The following is a 12308-nucleotide window of genomic DNA, read 5'->3' on the forward strand; positions in this document are numbered from 1 at the left end:
GTTGCCCCACCGGGCCTGAATCATTCGGCTTAGCCCTGCCGACAGGCGCCCGTCCGTGTAGGAAAAAGGGCTACGTTGTTCAGCGAAGATCCCCGAGAGAGGTCAACCGCGCTGAAAGAATGCAAGACGGCGCTAGAGAATGCAAGACGGCGCTAGAGTGGGGGCGCCGCATCCACGAAGCCTCAAGGCCGTGCCGGCCTCGGAACGTCGGGTTTCTATTCCCTGCGCTATTGGTTGGGCTGGGGTGCAACCATATCCAAAGGACATGTAGAGGAAACCGCAAAGTGAGCTCATCGCGTGGACAACAGATGTGCTTTACAAAAAGAAAAACAAAACCAAACAAAGGTGGCATTGACCGGAATATCACTTTGAAAGGAGGGCACTTTGTACTTAAAGCAGGTGGCTATGGGAATGAGTACAAAAGAGTGGTCTTAACATGTTTAAAGTTCGCCATTGTGATCGGTTGAGTCGTTATCCAGTAATTTGCAGAAAGTTGAAAAGCATACTGTATTTGATATAGTTGGATCCAGTTCGTTCCATTCTTTCACAGCAAGCGGAAAAAGCGAGTATTGAAATGTATCATTATGGAAAGAGTACTCTTTTAGTGTGTACGAGTGTTTGCGGCGTGAGAGGCGTGAAGTCGAGAGTGATATATATTTGGAGGCATCTATTTTCAGCCGATGGTGTAGTACCTGGTGTAGGAATTTCAAGCGCGCTACTCTTGCTCTGTCTGATTATTAATCAGGCCATGAAAGCGCTGGACGGAATTCGCTGTAAGGTCGCCTTGCAACTACCAGCTTGCGAAATCATTAGGAATGCGCCAGTCCGCAAAGTTAGTGGGCACAGAGAAGCGGCAGGGAGCATGCCAATAATGAACAATTTCTTGTTAACTGCACTGGCTCTCCTGCTAATTATCACATCAAGCACGTGGCAAGCGTTTTGTGTGGAGGACACAAGATACGACCGCGTATTCTGCCAGAACGGATCGCCAACGGTTGTACATGGATGAACCTCGTCACCTACTCTCGACCGGAACACCACTGCAGGCTATAAAGGACGACCCACAGCCCTTCTCCAGTGGTGAGGATGAAGCAGCAGGGAGCATGTCGATAACCAACAAATGCTTGTTCACTGCCCAGGCTTTCCTTGATTGATTGATTGTAGGGTTTAACGAGCCGACGCAACGCAGGCGATGAGGCGCGCTGTAGTGGAGGGCTCCGGATTAATTTTGACCACCTGGGGATCTTTAATGTGCGCCGAAATCTCGTACACACGGGCGTTTTTGCTTTTCGCCTCCATCAGAAAAACGGCCGCTGCGGCCGGGAATCGAACCCGGGACCTCGTGCTCAGCAGCGCAACGCCTTAGCCACTGAGCCACCGCGGCGGGTGCCCAGGCTTTCCTACTAGTCACCACAACAAGCACGTGTCAAGAGTTTCCTGTGGATGACGCAAGATACGACAGCGTAGTGTGCCAGAACGGGTCACCAACAATTCTACATCTGTATGAACCTGATGACCTACTCTCGACCGGGACAACACCCCTGCAGGCTATAAAGGACGGCCCACAGCACAGGAAGCCGATAACCATTTTTTTTTTCAATACAGAGGCTTTTCTACTAGTCACCACAAAAAGCACGTGTCACGCGTTTCCTGTGGATGACGCAAGATAAGACGGCGTATTCGGCCAGAACTGGTTGCCAGCGGCTCTACATCTGTATGAACCTCGTGACTTACTCTCGACCAGAAAAATACCATTGCAGGCTATAAAGGATGGCCCACAGCACTCGTAGCGGCAGGAAGCATGCCGATAAATAATAAATTCTTATTCGGTGCCCTGGTTAGTTCAAGTTATTGCACGGTCCGCAGTGATGATTGTACACTCCTTGTTCTGCAGTACCCGTGGACATGTGTTTTAATTGCGTACAGTTGTTTTTGTGCATGTAAACTCATCGTCTGCGGTGACGAAGAAGAAAGTCCTGGCCGAACAGGCGAAGAAATGTTCGAAGGAGTAATGAAGGGTCAGTCAGCAATTTTAGCGGAGCTTTAGGGTATCCGAATTAGGTTCACAGCCACCACAAGTACTGTAACTTTGTTAAATACACGTTGGACTGAACTGCATAAAGTATTACTCGATATGCGCGAAAAATCATCGCAAATCCAGACACTAAGGGATAGAAAAGTTCCCTTAAGAATGTAATTAAGCAAAAGACCACCAAAACTGACCTTGAAGACCGCAGTCAACGATCCACATTGTTGTCTGTGGTATAGAGAAATAACTGAGGGAAGCGGTGAAATGTTGTGTGAGCAAGTCATTGATAGCGTTCACAAAAATACTCGACAAATCCAGCAAGTCTGTTGCATTAATTTACCGTTTCGGGAAACGTGTTGGCAATGAGCCAGGGATCATTTATTTCCAGGATTTACTAGAGAAGAAGCTGTCTTGCGTATTGCCAGCAAACTCAAAGGCGTTTTTATACTCATACAAAACAATTTCAGTCAATCCACGCTACGCAAGCGCAAACTGTTGATGCAATCCGCTAAAGAAGACAATGCAAATGGCAAAAGCGTTTCGCTTATCTATGATAAACTAAAGGTCGATGGTCTAACTTATACCTTGGATAATACCAGGCAACAACGCATTGCTGTGAGCAATCGTGTAGCTCGCGTTGAACCCTTTTTGGGTACTGCGCACATGGCATGCGCTAACAGAATCGGCGATGCCGAGCCTTGACAGGAAGCCCGCGGTGTACCAAAACAACTGAGGCCCCTGAATTTGAATGCCTGAAGCATCGCCAATAAAACTGCAGAGTTAGAAAGTCTTCTATACAAATATGATCCCCATCTAACTGTCTTAAGTAAAACATGGCGGGACGATGGCATCAGCGACGATTGTATTGTGCCTGACTCGCACCAAATATTCCGTCGCCACCGCTGTTCTCGGTGAGGAGAAGCTGCTGTCATGTGAAAAAGACAGTTTTCAGTCACTCTGCGTCCGCAGATTGGCGCTCACAAAGCCTCTTTTTGAAAGTAATTTGCTCGGGCCATGTGTTTAGTTTGCGCAGTATACAGGCCACCGTCGTCCCCACCCGAGTTTCTGACGATGATTTTGGATTGTATGAGAGCAACAGACCTCAGCAAAATTATTATGGATGGCGATTTTAACATGCCATCAAGAAACTACGAAAGGGACCACCTGTTCCTAACACCTGATAATCTAATGCTTGACAATGATGGCGTGGGACTTGGAGCAAGTCGTACAGGACGTTACCCGCCCGTCCGGTGATGGTGGCACATTCTTGGATATGGGTTTTACCAAAAACGCCACTTTACAGCATGATGTATGCATAGAATAAGGGTAAATCGGATCACAGACTCGTTGTTATTACTTGTTCTGTGAATAACGGTGCTGAAAATTCAAAGCTTAAAGCAAAAGTTATTAATAACTTTGTCCCCGCTGGCAACCAGACAATCTTATACGAGCTTTGGGCGTTTGCCGATAACCTGTCAAATGAAAATTGCTCTCACAATGGCTTGAATTCAACAGGATTGTCCTCGAATATATTCGAATGTATGTCCCTGGTAAAATAATAAAAAAAACCGAGCTAGTCCCTGTGTAGGCAGGAATATCATTCCTTTATTAAAGCGCAAACTGAAACGGGCCTAGAAAAAAAACCCACCTAGAGCTGAACTCTTTCATGCTTAAAACACAGCTTTTAGCCCGTTATGTTCAGCTCGAAAGAAATGTTTCTCGACAAACTGGCCAAATTTTATAATACAGCCAGAAAAGTTTTGGCGCTATCTGGGCAGCAGTAAAAAGCCTTGAAGCAAACTGAACGAAGCAATGCCCTTATTACTCAACCGAAGGCCATTGCGTACGCAATGAACGAGTAGTTTCATTCGGTCGTCTCTTCCCAAACTGAAAACAGCGAGCTGTTTGCCAATAAAACTGATTTTGGACCCGACTTAATATCTCGCGAAGGCGTACTTGTACTTCTGCTAGATATAAAGGAGAAGTAATCGGAAGGGCCAGACGTAACTCCAAATGCTTTTTCCGCCGTTACACCGAGCCGATATCTAACATTTTGACCGCCATCTTCCTTTATGCTTGCGCCACTAGGTCTTGCCTGATGATTGGCGCCTAGCCTGTGTTGTGGCAGTTTGCAAAAAGAAAACAGCTTTAAAATGTCCAATTATTGACCCATCTCACTTACATCAACCTGCTGCAAAATTCTGGAACACACAATCGCCTCGTTTATAACCAAATTTCTGGAAACAAACAGCGCCCTTTCCGAGTTACAACCAATCCCTAAATCGCACACGATTTAGACTCATCCAGCCAGATAGATTCAGCTCTTCTTGACTTTAGTAAAGCCTTCAATCGTGTACCCCATGATAAACTGATAAACTTCTCAATATGCTTTCTTCTCTGGGCCCTCCTGTGTGTATACTTAAGTGGGTAAAATCATATTTAACAAACAGAACACAGTTTCCAGAAGTCGACGGGTGCGCATCTGAAAGAATGGCTTAACATCTGGAGTTCCACAAGGCAGTGTGTTGGGACCGGTTCTTTTTTTTAATTTACATCAATGACAACATCTGCTATTAACTCGACAGTTTCTATAAAATTTTTGTAGACGACTGCGGTATTTTCAAAAATATATCGGGCATAGGCGACAGAGTTTTGTTAAACAGCAGTTTGACAGTAACTTGTCAATGGTGCGCTACGTGGGGTGTGAGCTTAAATGCCGACGGTAGAGTTCTACTTCGTGCAACGAACAAAATACGGCCCCTTCAGTTTTCTTATTCCATAAGTGATGCACCCGTTGTAAAAAAGCCAGTAGGCCTACAAGTACCTCGGGATAGCGTTCACCAATACTTTGTCTGGGTCGAAGCTCATAGAAAACATCTGCGCATCTGCCACGTGAAAGTCAGGCTTTTTTGGCGTTAACTCAAAGCTTAAGCAATGCATGTTCTGAAATACGCTTCGGCAGTGTGGGACCCCTTCCTTAAAAAGATCTTGAAATGGTGCAAAGATGCGCTATACGGTTCCTTTTAAACAAATGTAAGACCATTGGCTCATCAACTCCTCTAATGCTGGAAAACAACGTTTCTTCCCTGGAACATAAACGAAAGGTTGATCGCCTTAAGCTGCTGTTGGCTCTTTATACTGTTCCACAAAAGTAAATACGTCGGCATATATTAAACCATTTCAATCACGCCCCAGAAGCCACCGGCACACGCACAATGTGCTTCCGTATCGAGCCATGACAAACATGTTCAAGAATTCATTTTTCCCACGTTCTGTATGGGAGTGGAATTCCCAACCTGAAGTGCTCTTCCCATGTCAGCCCTGTAGAGATTAGGAACGTGCCATTATGTCTGTACTGTAGTTTATTTTTTTTTGTGACGCCTTCATTGTTTATTGTATATTGCGAGTGTATAATAAGGAGTTACGTCCATTTTGCCTTGTTCTGAGGGTCGTGTTAACCTTCGTTTAATGTCCTCATTACATCTCTGTATGATTCATTTATCTTCTTGTATTTTGTGTACGCCTGCTGTCATTATCTATCACGTTTACGTGTTTTCGCCTCTAAACTTTTATGGCTATCCGGCTTGGCCTTTTCAAGACCGTTGTATGTTGTAAATAAATAAATAAAAGTCCCTTCATAAAGAAAGCATGCCAAATACCTGGGTCCCCATCTACTCCTTTTGCACCAGCAACCGCAATGTTGTCAATCGCTACTGGAGTGCGGAAGAAATTGAAAGCAGCTGAGTCGCCAGTCAACCTTCAGGGTGTCGTCGGTTTTTTTTACTGGGAGCACTGTGCACGCACATTCACTGGGCGACCTCCCGCATACCTGACTTCTACGCGTACCGCTAAGAGCTACCGGGAGTAGTTTTCTATGCAGCACGGTAGTGTTCCGCCGCGCATCAAACCATCGACTCTGCATGAGCACCGCAGGCTATCGCACCTTCAAATACGCATTTTTTTACCACATACGTTTCCAGCAAATCGCCAAAGGATAAGGCGCCTGTGGAGTCGTCTGGGAAGACTCTCGCCAAAGCACTGCATTGGCTCCAGCTGCGTCGAAGTAGCGCTGAATGCAAAGACATCACCCTTTACTCCTAACGCACACGGACCACCGCCCAGCAATGTGGCTACTAAGAAGGCCGTTGATGTGAACTTCCGGTTCCGAAGGCAATGGTTTGCGAAAAGACGCCAGAAACGAGGAGAAATTAGCCAGGTATCTGACCGTGGCGACCACCAGCGCTCCTACGGTAGCGGGAAAGCCAAGCGCTCGGAACTAGAGGTTCATGTCTGGAAAGCTGCTTCGTTCGCCTGCAGACACACTTTCTTCAAGCTACTCAGAAGGGTCCCCATCAATTATTATGTTTTTACGGTCCGAATCAGCAATCGTCAATTCAGGATCCCACAAAATACCAGGCAGGGTGAAATTGCGCCAGCGTTTTGAATGGAGTAACGTTTTCCGAAGCCCCAGTTTTACGCCAGACTTAGGCGAATGAATCCCGTAAATAACCACTCATGGAGGCGGTGCTACAGAATGGAGACGAAACGGCATCAGGGTGTCATTCTAAGGCAGAGCGCGATCTCCCAACACTTGGTGAATACCCCCAAGAATTATTCTGTCCCGCCAGAAACCACGGTAAGCCCCCGGAACCAGACGCTTGTAACGTCTACTTATGCAAAGAATGAAAGAAAGTTTGAAACCACTAGCAGAGAATGAGCGAGCCATCTGAAACATACGCCACATCCAAAGGCAGCAAGACGCCGCATGCTCTACAGCACACAGTTGAGCCGGGAAGTGGATTTTGCACCCTGAAGGAGTTATATCTGAGTACGACCGAAGAGACCAGATCAAACGCCTGCCAAAAGACATTTCGAACACGATTCCTGACATTCCATTAAATTCACCAGACAGCTTCAAATGCCTGTTTTGAAAACGCCAAAGTCACGCATAAATGCAATGCTGAGACAATTCGTCGCTATGTAAGAGCAGCAGACACAGCACTGCCCAAAACGTTATGGCTGCACATCCGGAAGACAAAAAATTCTAGGTAACTTCATGGTCGATGACACCAATTTAGTTAACTTAACTTCCCAAACTCATGATCAATTGCAGCACTTCACCTTTGTTCCATTACAATGCCGCAGGGTGATAACCACACGGGTTCAAAAATACATTCGTTTTAACCCTGTCCTGTGAAAGGCAAAAATAGAAACTGAGAAAACATTCTCGAAAATGAGATGTCATGTCACACCGTTCGGAGAGTCTAAGCGGACCATTCACGCAATGACACGTTCTGATCTGGAGACTGTTCTCACACCAAAGCATAGCCGAAGTGCCGCAACGAAACGAGTGCTATCACGACAGAAGCAAATGTGGCGAAAGAAGCAACTGATTCCATCAACGCCCTTTTCAAGTGTTTCTTCTCGGTATTACGGAAAAAACTGGCGAGGAAACGTTATAAGTCTTTTCTGTCGCAGCATGTTGTCTGATATGTGCAATTGGAAGGTTTAAGAGCCATTTCACTACTACAGTCATCACACCAACGCCGCCGACTGTCAATGTGCATTGAATCGAGTGGCCAGCAATAGGTGCTCTCCTTATTGAATCTGTGGATTAAATGAATATTCTCCGTATCTGCACTCCAGACAGTCATCACTTCCTTTTCCCTGACGTCATTCTTTCTCTCTTATTCAGGTTACCTCTATGACCCCTCACGTCAAAAATAACGATGCTGGCATACGATCCCTGAAAACTGGAAAAGGAGGTTCTCATGCAGTAGCTATTAGAAGGTTAACAAGCCTGCACCCAAAGACGGCCATCCATTTTTTTTCCTGACTTCATTCCTCCTCTATTGTTAAGGAGTCGCCATGTCGCTTGAGCGTAGGGTAACAATACTAAGTCTGTCATGTGAAGGATGTTTGACATAGACGTCGGAGAGCGAACTCCATTTTCTCAATTGGCAAGTGGTTGCTTTAGCTTTAAATATCAAGGTACAATGGCAAGCAGTGAGAACTCCATGTAATGCCCAATTAAACGGTCCATTTCACGATTAGGGTGTTCATATCCTTCGGACGCTCATTATTCTATTTTTGGAAACCCTAAAAATCTATCGAGTACGCTATGCCAGAAATAAGGTTTGTGATGTTATCTGGCGGACTTAGTGGTTTGCGAATATCGGACTTTTATTGACTGCACCACTCCTTAAACTTACTTGCGTAGCAGGCTCCTTCACGTAAACGCCATCTGTTTTCCAGCCTTTGGCTTCCTGTGAAAAAAGAGGATGTGATTATTTTTTAATCAGTTTTTTACCTCTACCAGCCCACGGTTATTTCGCCGCATGCGGGACAATAAACTCCCAACGCGGCGGAGGTCGCGGGGGCAGTGTGTGTGTGTGTTGGGGGGGGGGGGGGGGGGCGGGGCGGTTGTTTTGGGTCTGTTTTGGTGCAGCTTCACGTCTATTGCGCGCTTCCATCCCACGGCTTGAGTAACTTGTTCGACAGCACCTTATGGGTAATCGGGACCCGACGGCATTAAGTGGTCGTACGGCAAAGATACGTTGAGGATTGCTTTGAAGGGTGGGAAAACAAAATGTAGAGAGCACATACAGACATCTGATCGCTAGAGAACCGCTATCTTTTGCGCACTGCTTGCCACGAATGGGACTCCGTTTTCTTAATTGATGGATACCATACCGGTTCTGATTTAAGAAATATAAAAAGGTGGAAGGAGCAACTTGTCGGGATCAATATCGATCATAAAAGTTCCCTCAGCTTTCTCGCAATTCTGCAATTTACTAAACAAACTAGTTTAAATCGGTCTCAATTGGAATCACTAAGGTCACATGCCGAATTGTTTCGGTGTCAACGCTGGTGTCGCGCTGTGGTGCAGCCCTGAGGTAGCACCTCAGGATGGCTAGGTTCCGCTGTGTCACCCTTCGAAAGACGCTCCTCTCAGTTTCCTTTTTTGCCGACGCACGGCCGGGCTACACCGGCGGCGTCCACCACTCTAGCCGGGCCGTGGTCGAAGCTGCTGCGTTCGGGAGCCGCCCCCGCGAATTCCACGTAACGGCGGGCAGAATCTCTCGTTTCACTCTTTGTAGAGCCACGTGTGTGAACTCAAGTGACGTCGTGTGGGCAATTGTTGTGGGTATCATTTAAAGGTTTTGGTTTACAGCCACCTTCACAACGTAGACTGGAGCCAATTTTTTACGTAGGCGAATATAAATGGTTTGACTGGAGTTTGGTCACTTAAGCGATTTCATGCTCGTGTAAACGAATTGGCTCTCCAACACCTTGCCATCCACAACTTGCCAAAATTAACCAGTCTAACCAGGATAGGAATCGAATGATCAAAACGTGAAGAAAAGGATATTCGGCAGTGAGAGGCTGGACAGAGATGTGGTGCAAGTGAGCGCAAGAGTAAATGCAAAAAAAAAGGCCCCAAACAAAACTGATGACGTGGAACTTAAGAGTGCTTAGCATAGGCGTCATTGCAATCTCAGGATGCAAGAAATATATCAACCAATATCTTGGAGTGGTTAGCACAACTACTCCATATCGTTAAGAAATCATTGCCCTCAACGCTTAACCACAGATACAGGTCTCGAATACCTAAATGTGTTCGGGAGAATGTCCTAAATACATGCAGTCCCGTACGAATTGTCGCGCTTTTTAAAATTAGCCCGGATTATTTCTGGAATGAGTGGTCACCTACCGCAATTCAAGAAATACCTTTAATATTTCCACTTAGTACGGGAAGTACGAGAGAAGGAATTAGTTCTGGTTTTGATATATTGTTATTTTATAATTTAGGCTATATATAAGGCAAAAGGGCGAAGTTTGGGCTACTCACAATAACACTTGAAATTATTTTTTTGTTAAGAATCAATTGAAAGGCGTTGGGAAAAGCGGTGGATGTGGGCTGATGATAATAACGTGTATTTACAGTTGTTACAAATGCTTCCGGCATTTTAAATACCTAAAGCACGTATCGATCAAAGATGGACTGCATTGTGATGCACGACTCGGACTCAAAGTATAATCGAGACAAGCAGCGGAGGAAAGTACATCTCCCTGCGGAAGTGTAAGAGCAAATTGATTTAGGCTGCTATACTTTGAAACTACTACGAAATTTATTTTATAGCATAGACCAATTTGATTTGTTGCGGTACGAAATGTTGACATCCACGCAAAATTTACGAGATTATGGTTCGATTGATATCCCACAGGAACCCCAAGTAAACGGTGCTGGAGGATTCATGAGCCGCCTTGGCAACGGACTTTGACAAGGACATCTTTAGCCGAGCTCTCAGGCTCCACAGAGACGTCATTGAAAGGAGCTGCTTACCTCCTCCTTGGTTTCCGTTTGTTTATCTCCTGGGTACTCATGATCACAGTGTTGGTGATAGTCCCGAACAGCCACCTTGCTGTGGCTAGTAGTACATTTCCGGCGATACGTACTGCAGTGTTTCATGTGTTCCTGCGTTAATGCAGAAACACGAACGCAATAATATGTGAGCGCTGCACGTCAATATTTCTACAGATAGAGAATTTAATTATTAATTCTTCTTTAAGCAGGCTTGCCCCCGTACAACTCCGAAACCTTAAGCAAGTGGCACAACTTATAACATTCGAAGTTACGCGGATGAACTTTTGTTCAAATTAATTGATTGGTTGGATAGCACGTTAGTGTTTTTAAAATGGACCCGATAGGACAAACAGCATTTGGCTGTACTTGAACTCGCCTGCTTCCCATCTGATATAAACTGATAGCTGCGATAAAACGTATTCCCATTTCGAAGTCGATAAACATACTAAAATTATGGCTGTGGGTGCCGAAAGTAAGCTCATAATTTGAGGCTCACTATGGCTGGAGGCTATCTATTTGCTGAAGGATTAATATGGGATTTAGTGTGGTGACGCCACACAGGCGATTAGGCGCGCCGTAGTGGAAGGCTCCAGATGAATTTTCACCACCTCGGGATCTTTAAAGTGCGGCGAAACCCTGAACACACGGGTTATTTTGCTTTCTGCATCCGTCGGAATAGCGGCCGCCGTATCCGGGAATATAACCCGCGTCCCAGGGCTCAGCAGTACAGCGCCTTAGCCACAGAGCCACGGTTGGGATTGGAGACAACTTATCCATTACGTTCCTGCCCCCATTATCTGAATTGGAGCGTAACTTATTTACTAAGCTCAATTTTCCTTGTCCATTGGAGCGCTGCAGCAAAAACAAGAATTGCTGAATCCAGGCTTAGGTGGAAGTGTAAATGACGGGAATCCTTCACCCTGCACACCTGTTTTGAAATGAACTTGGGTGTGGCATTTTTTAGAGCTTCATTGCGTTTGGCTTAGTTGTGTATATTTTGGAACGGTGAGAAGCGGCGAGTTCTCGAGAAATAGGACACGTAAAGATAAGCGATCTACGCCTCAATCTTCCAGGCGAGGAAGCCACCAGCTTTAAGCAGAGAGAACGGGACAAGCGAATGAACTGGGAGGGGGCTTTTCGGGAGCTGTGCCGTCAAGCACATCTCATGGGATAGGTTGGTCAGTGTTATCTGGCGTGACGTGCACGATGGCCTCCCATGGGTCGCTTTTCCTGCCACTATGTGCGTGAAACGCTGATGCCAGCCCTGTACTATATTAAAACACAGCAGCAGAATCTGCAGTCCACCAGAAAACCGGCAGAAGAGCCAAGGAAAGATCCGCTCTATAAAAAACCAAACCAAGTAGTAGTACTAAGACAAAGCTTTGATTGATTGATTGTGGGGTTTAACGCGCCGACGCAACCCAGGCGATGAGGCGCGCTGTAGTGGAGGGCTCCGGATTAATTTTGACCACCTGGGGATCTTTATCGTGCGCCGAAATCTCGTACACACGGGCGTTTTTGTTTTTCGCCTCCATCAGAAAAGCGGCCGCCGCGGCCAGGAATCGAACCCGCGACCTCGTGCTTAGCAGCGCAACGCCTCAGCCACTGAGCCACCGCGGCGGGTACTAAGACAAAGCAAAAGCACGGAATAGGACCAAGGCGAGAGTGTCATGACCACATAATTTTTGATTGATTGATTGATTGATTGATTGATTGTAGGGTTTAACGCACCGACGCAACGCAGGCGATGAGGCGCGCCGGAGTGGAGGGCTCCGGATTACTTTTGACCACCTGGGGAGCTTTAACGTGCGCCGAAATCTTGTACACACGGGCGTTTTTGCTTTTCGCCTCCACCAGAAAAGTGGCTGCCGCGGCCGGGAATCGAACCCGCCACCTCGTGCTCAGAAGCGC

At 46.3% G+C, this 12308-nt stretch overlaps 1 protein-coding gene across 1 annotated transcript in view; it reads right to left on the reverse strand.

Annotated features, from left to right (window-relative positions):
* LOC144141587 (uncharacterized) overlaps positions 1 to 12308 on the reverse strand; it is a 66027-nt gene that overhangs the window by 9780 nt on the left and 43939 nt on the right. The window contains exons 13-14 of the mRNA XM_077673132.1: positions 10377 to 10508; positions 8242 to 8295 (exon numbers count right to left, since the gene is read on the reverse strand). Of these exons, the coding sequence (XP_077529258.1) occupies positions 8242 to 8295; positions 10377 to 10508 (186 nt within the window). The remainder of the gene's footprint in view (positions 1 to 8241; positions 8296 to 10376; positions 10509 to 12308) is intronic.

Source organism: Haemaphysalis longicornis, unplaced genomic scaffold (genome assembly GCF_048455015.1).
Source record: "Haemaphysalis longicornis isolate Haplotype H1 unplaced genomic scaffold, Haemaphysalis longicornis Haplotype H1 scaffold_6, whole genome shotgun sequence".
Classification (NCBI taxonomy): Eukaryota; Metazoa; Arthropoda; class Arachnida; order Ixodida; family Ixodidae; genus Haemaphysalis; species Haemaphysalis longicornis.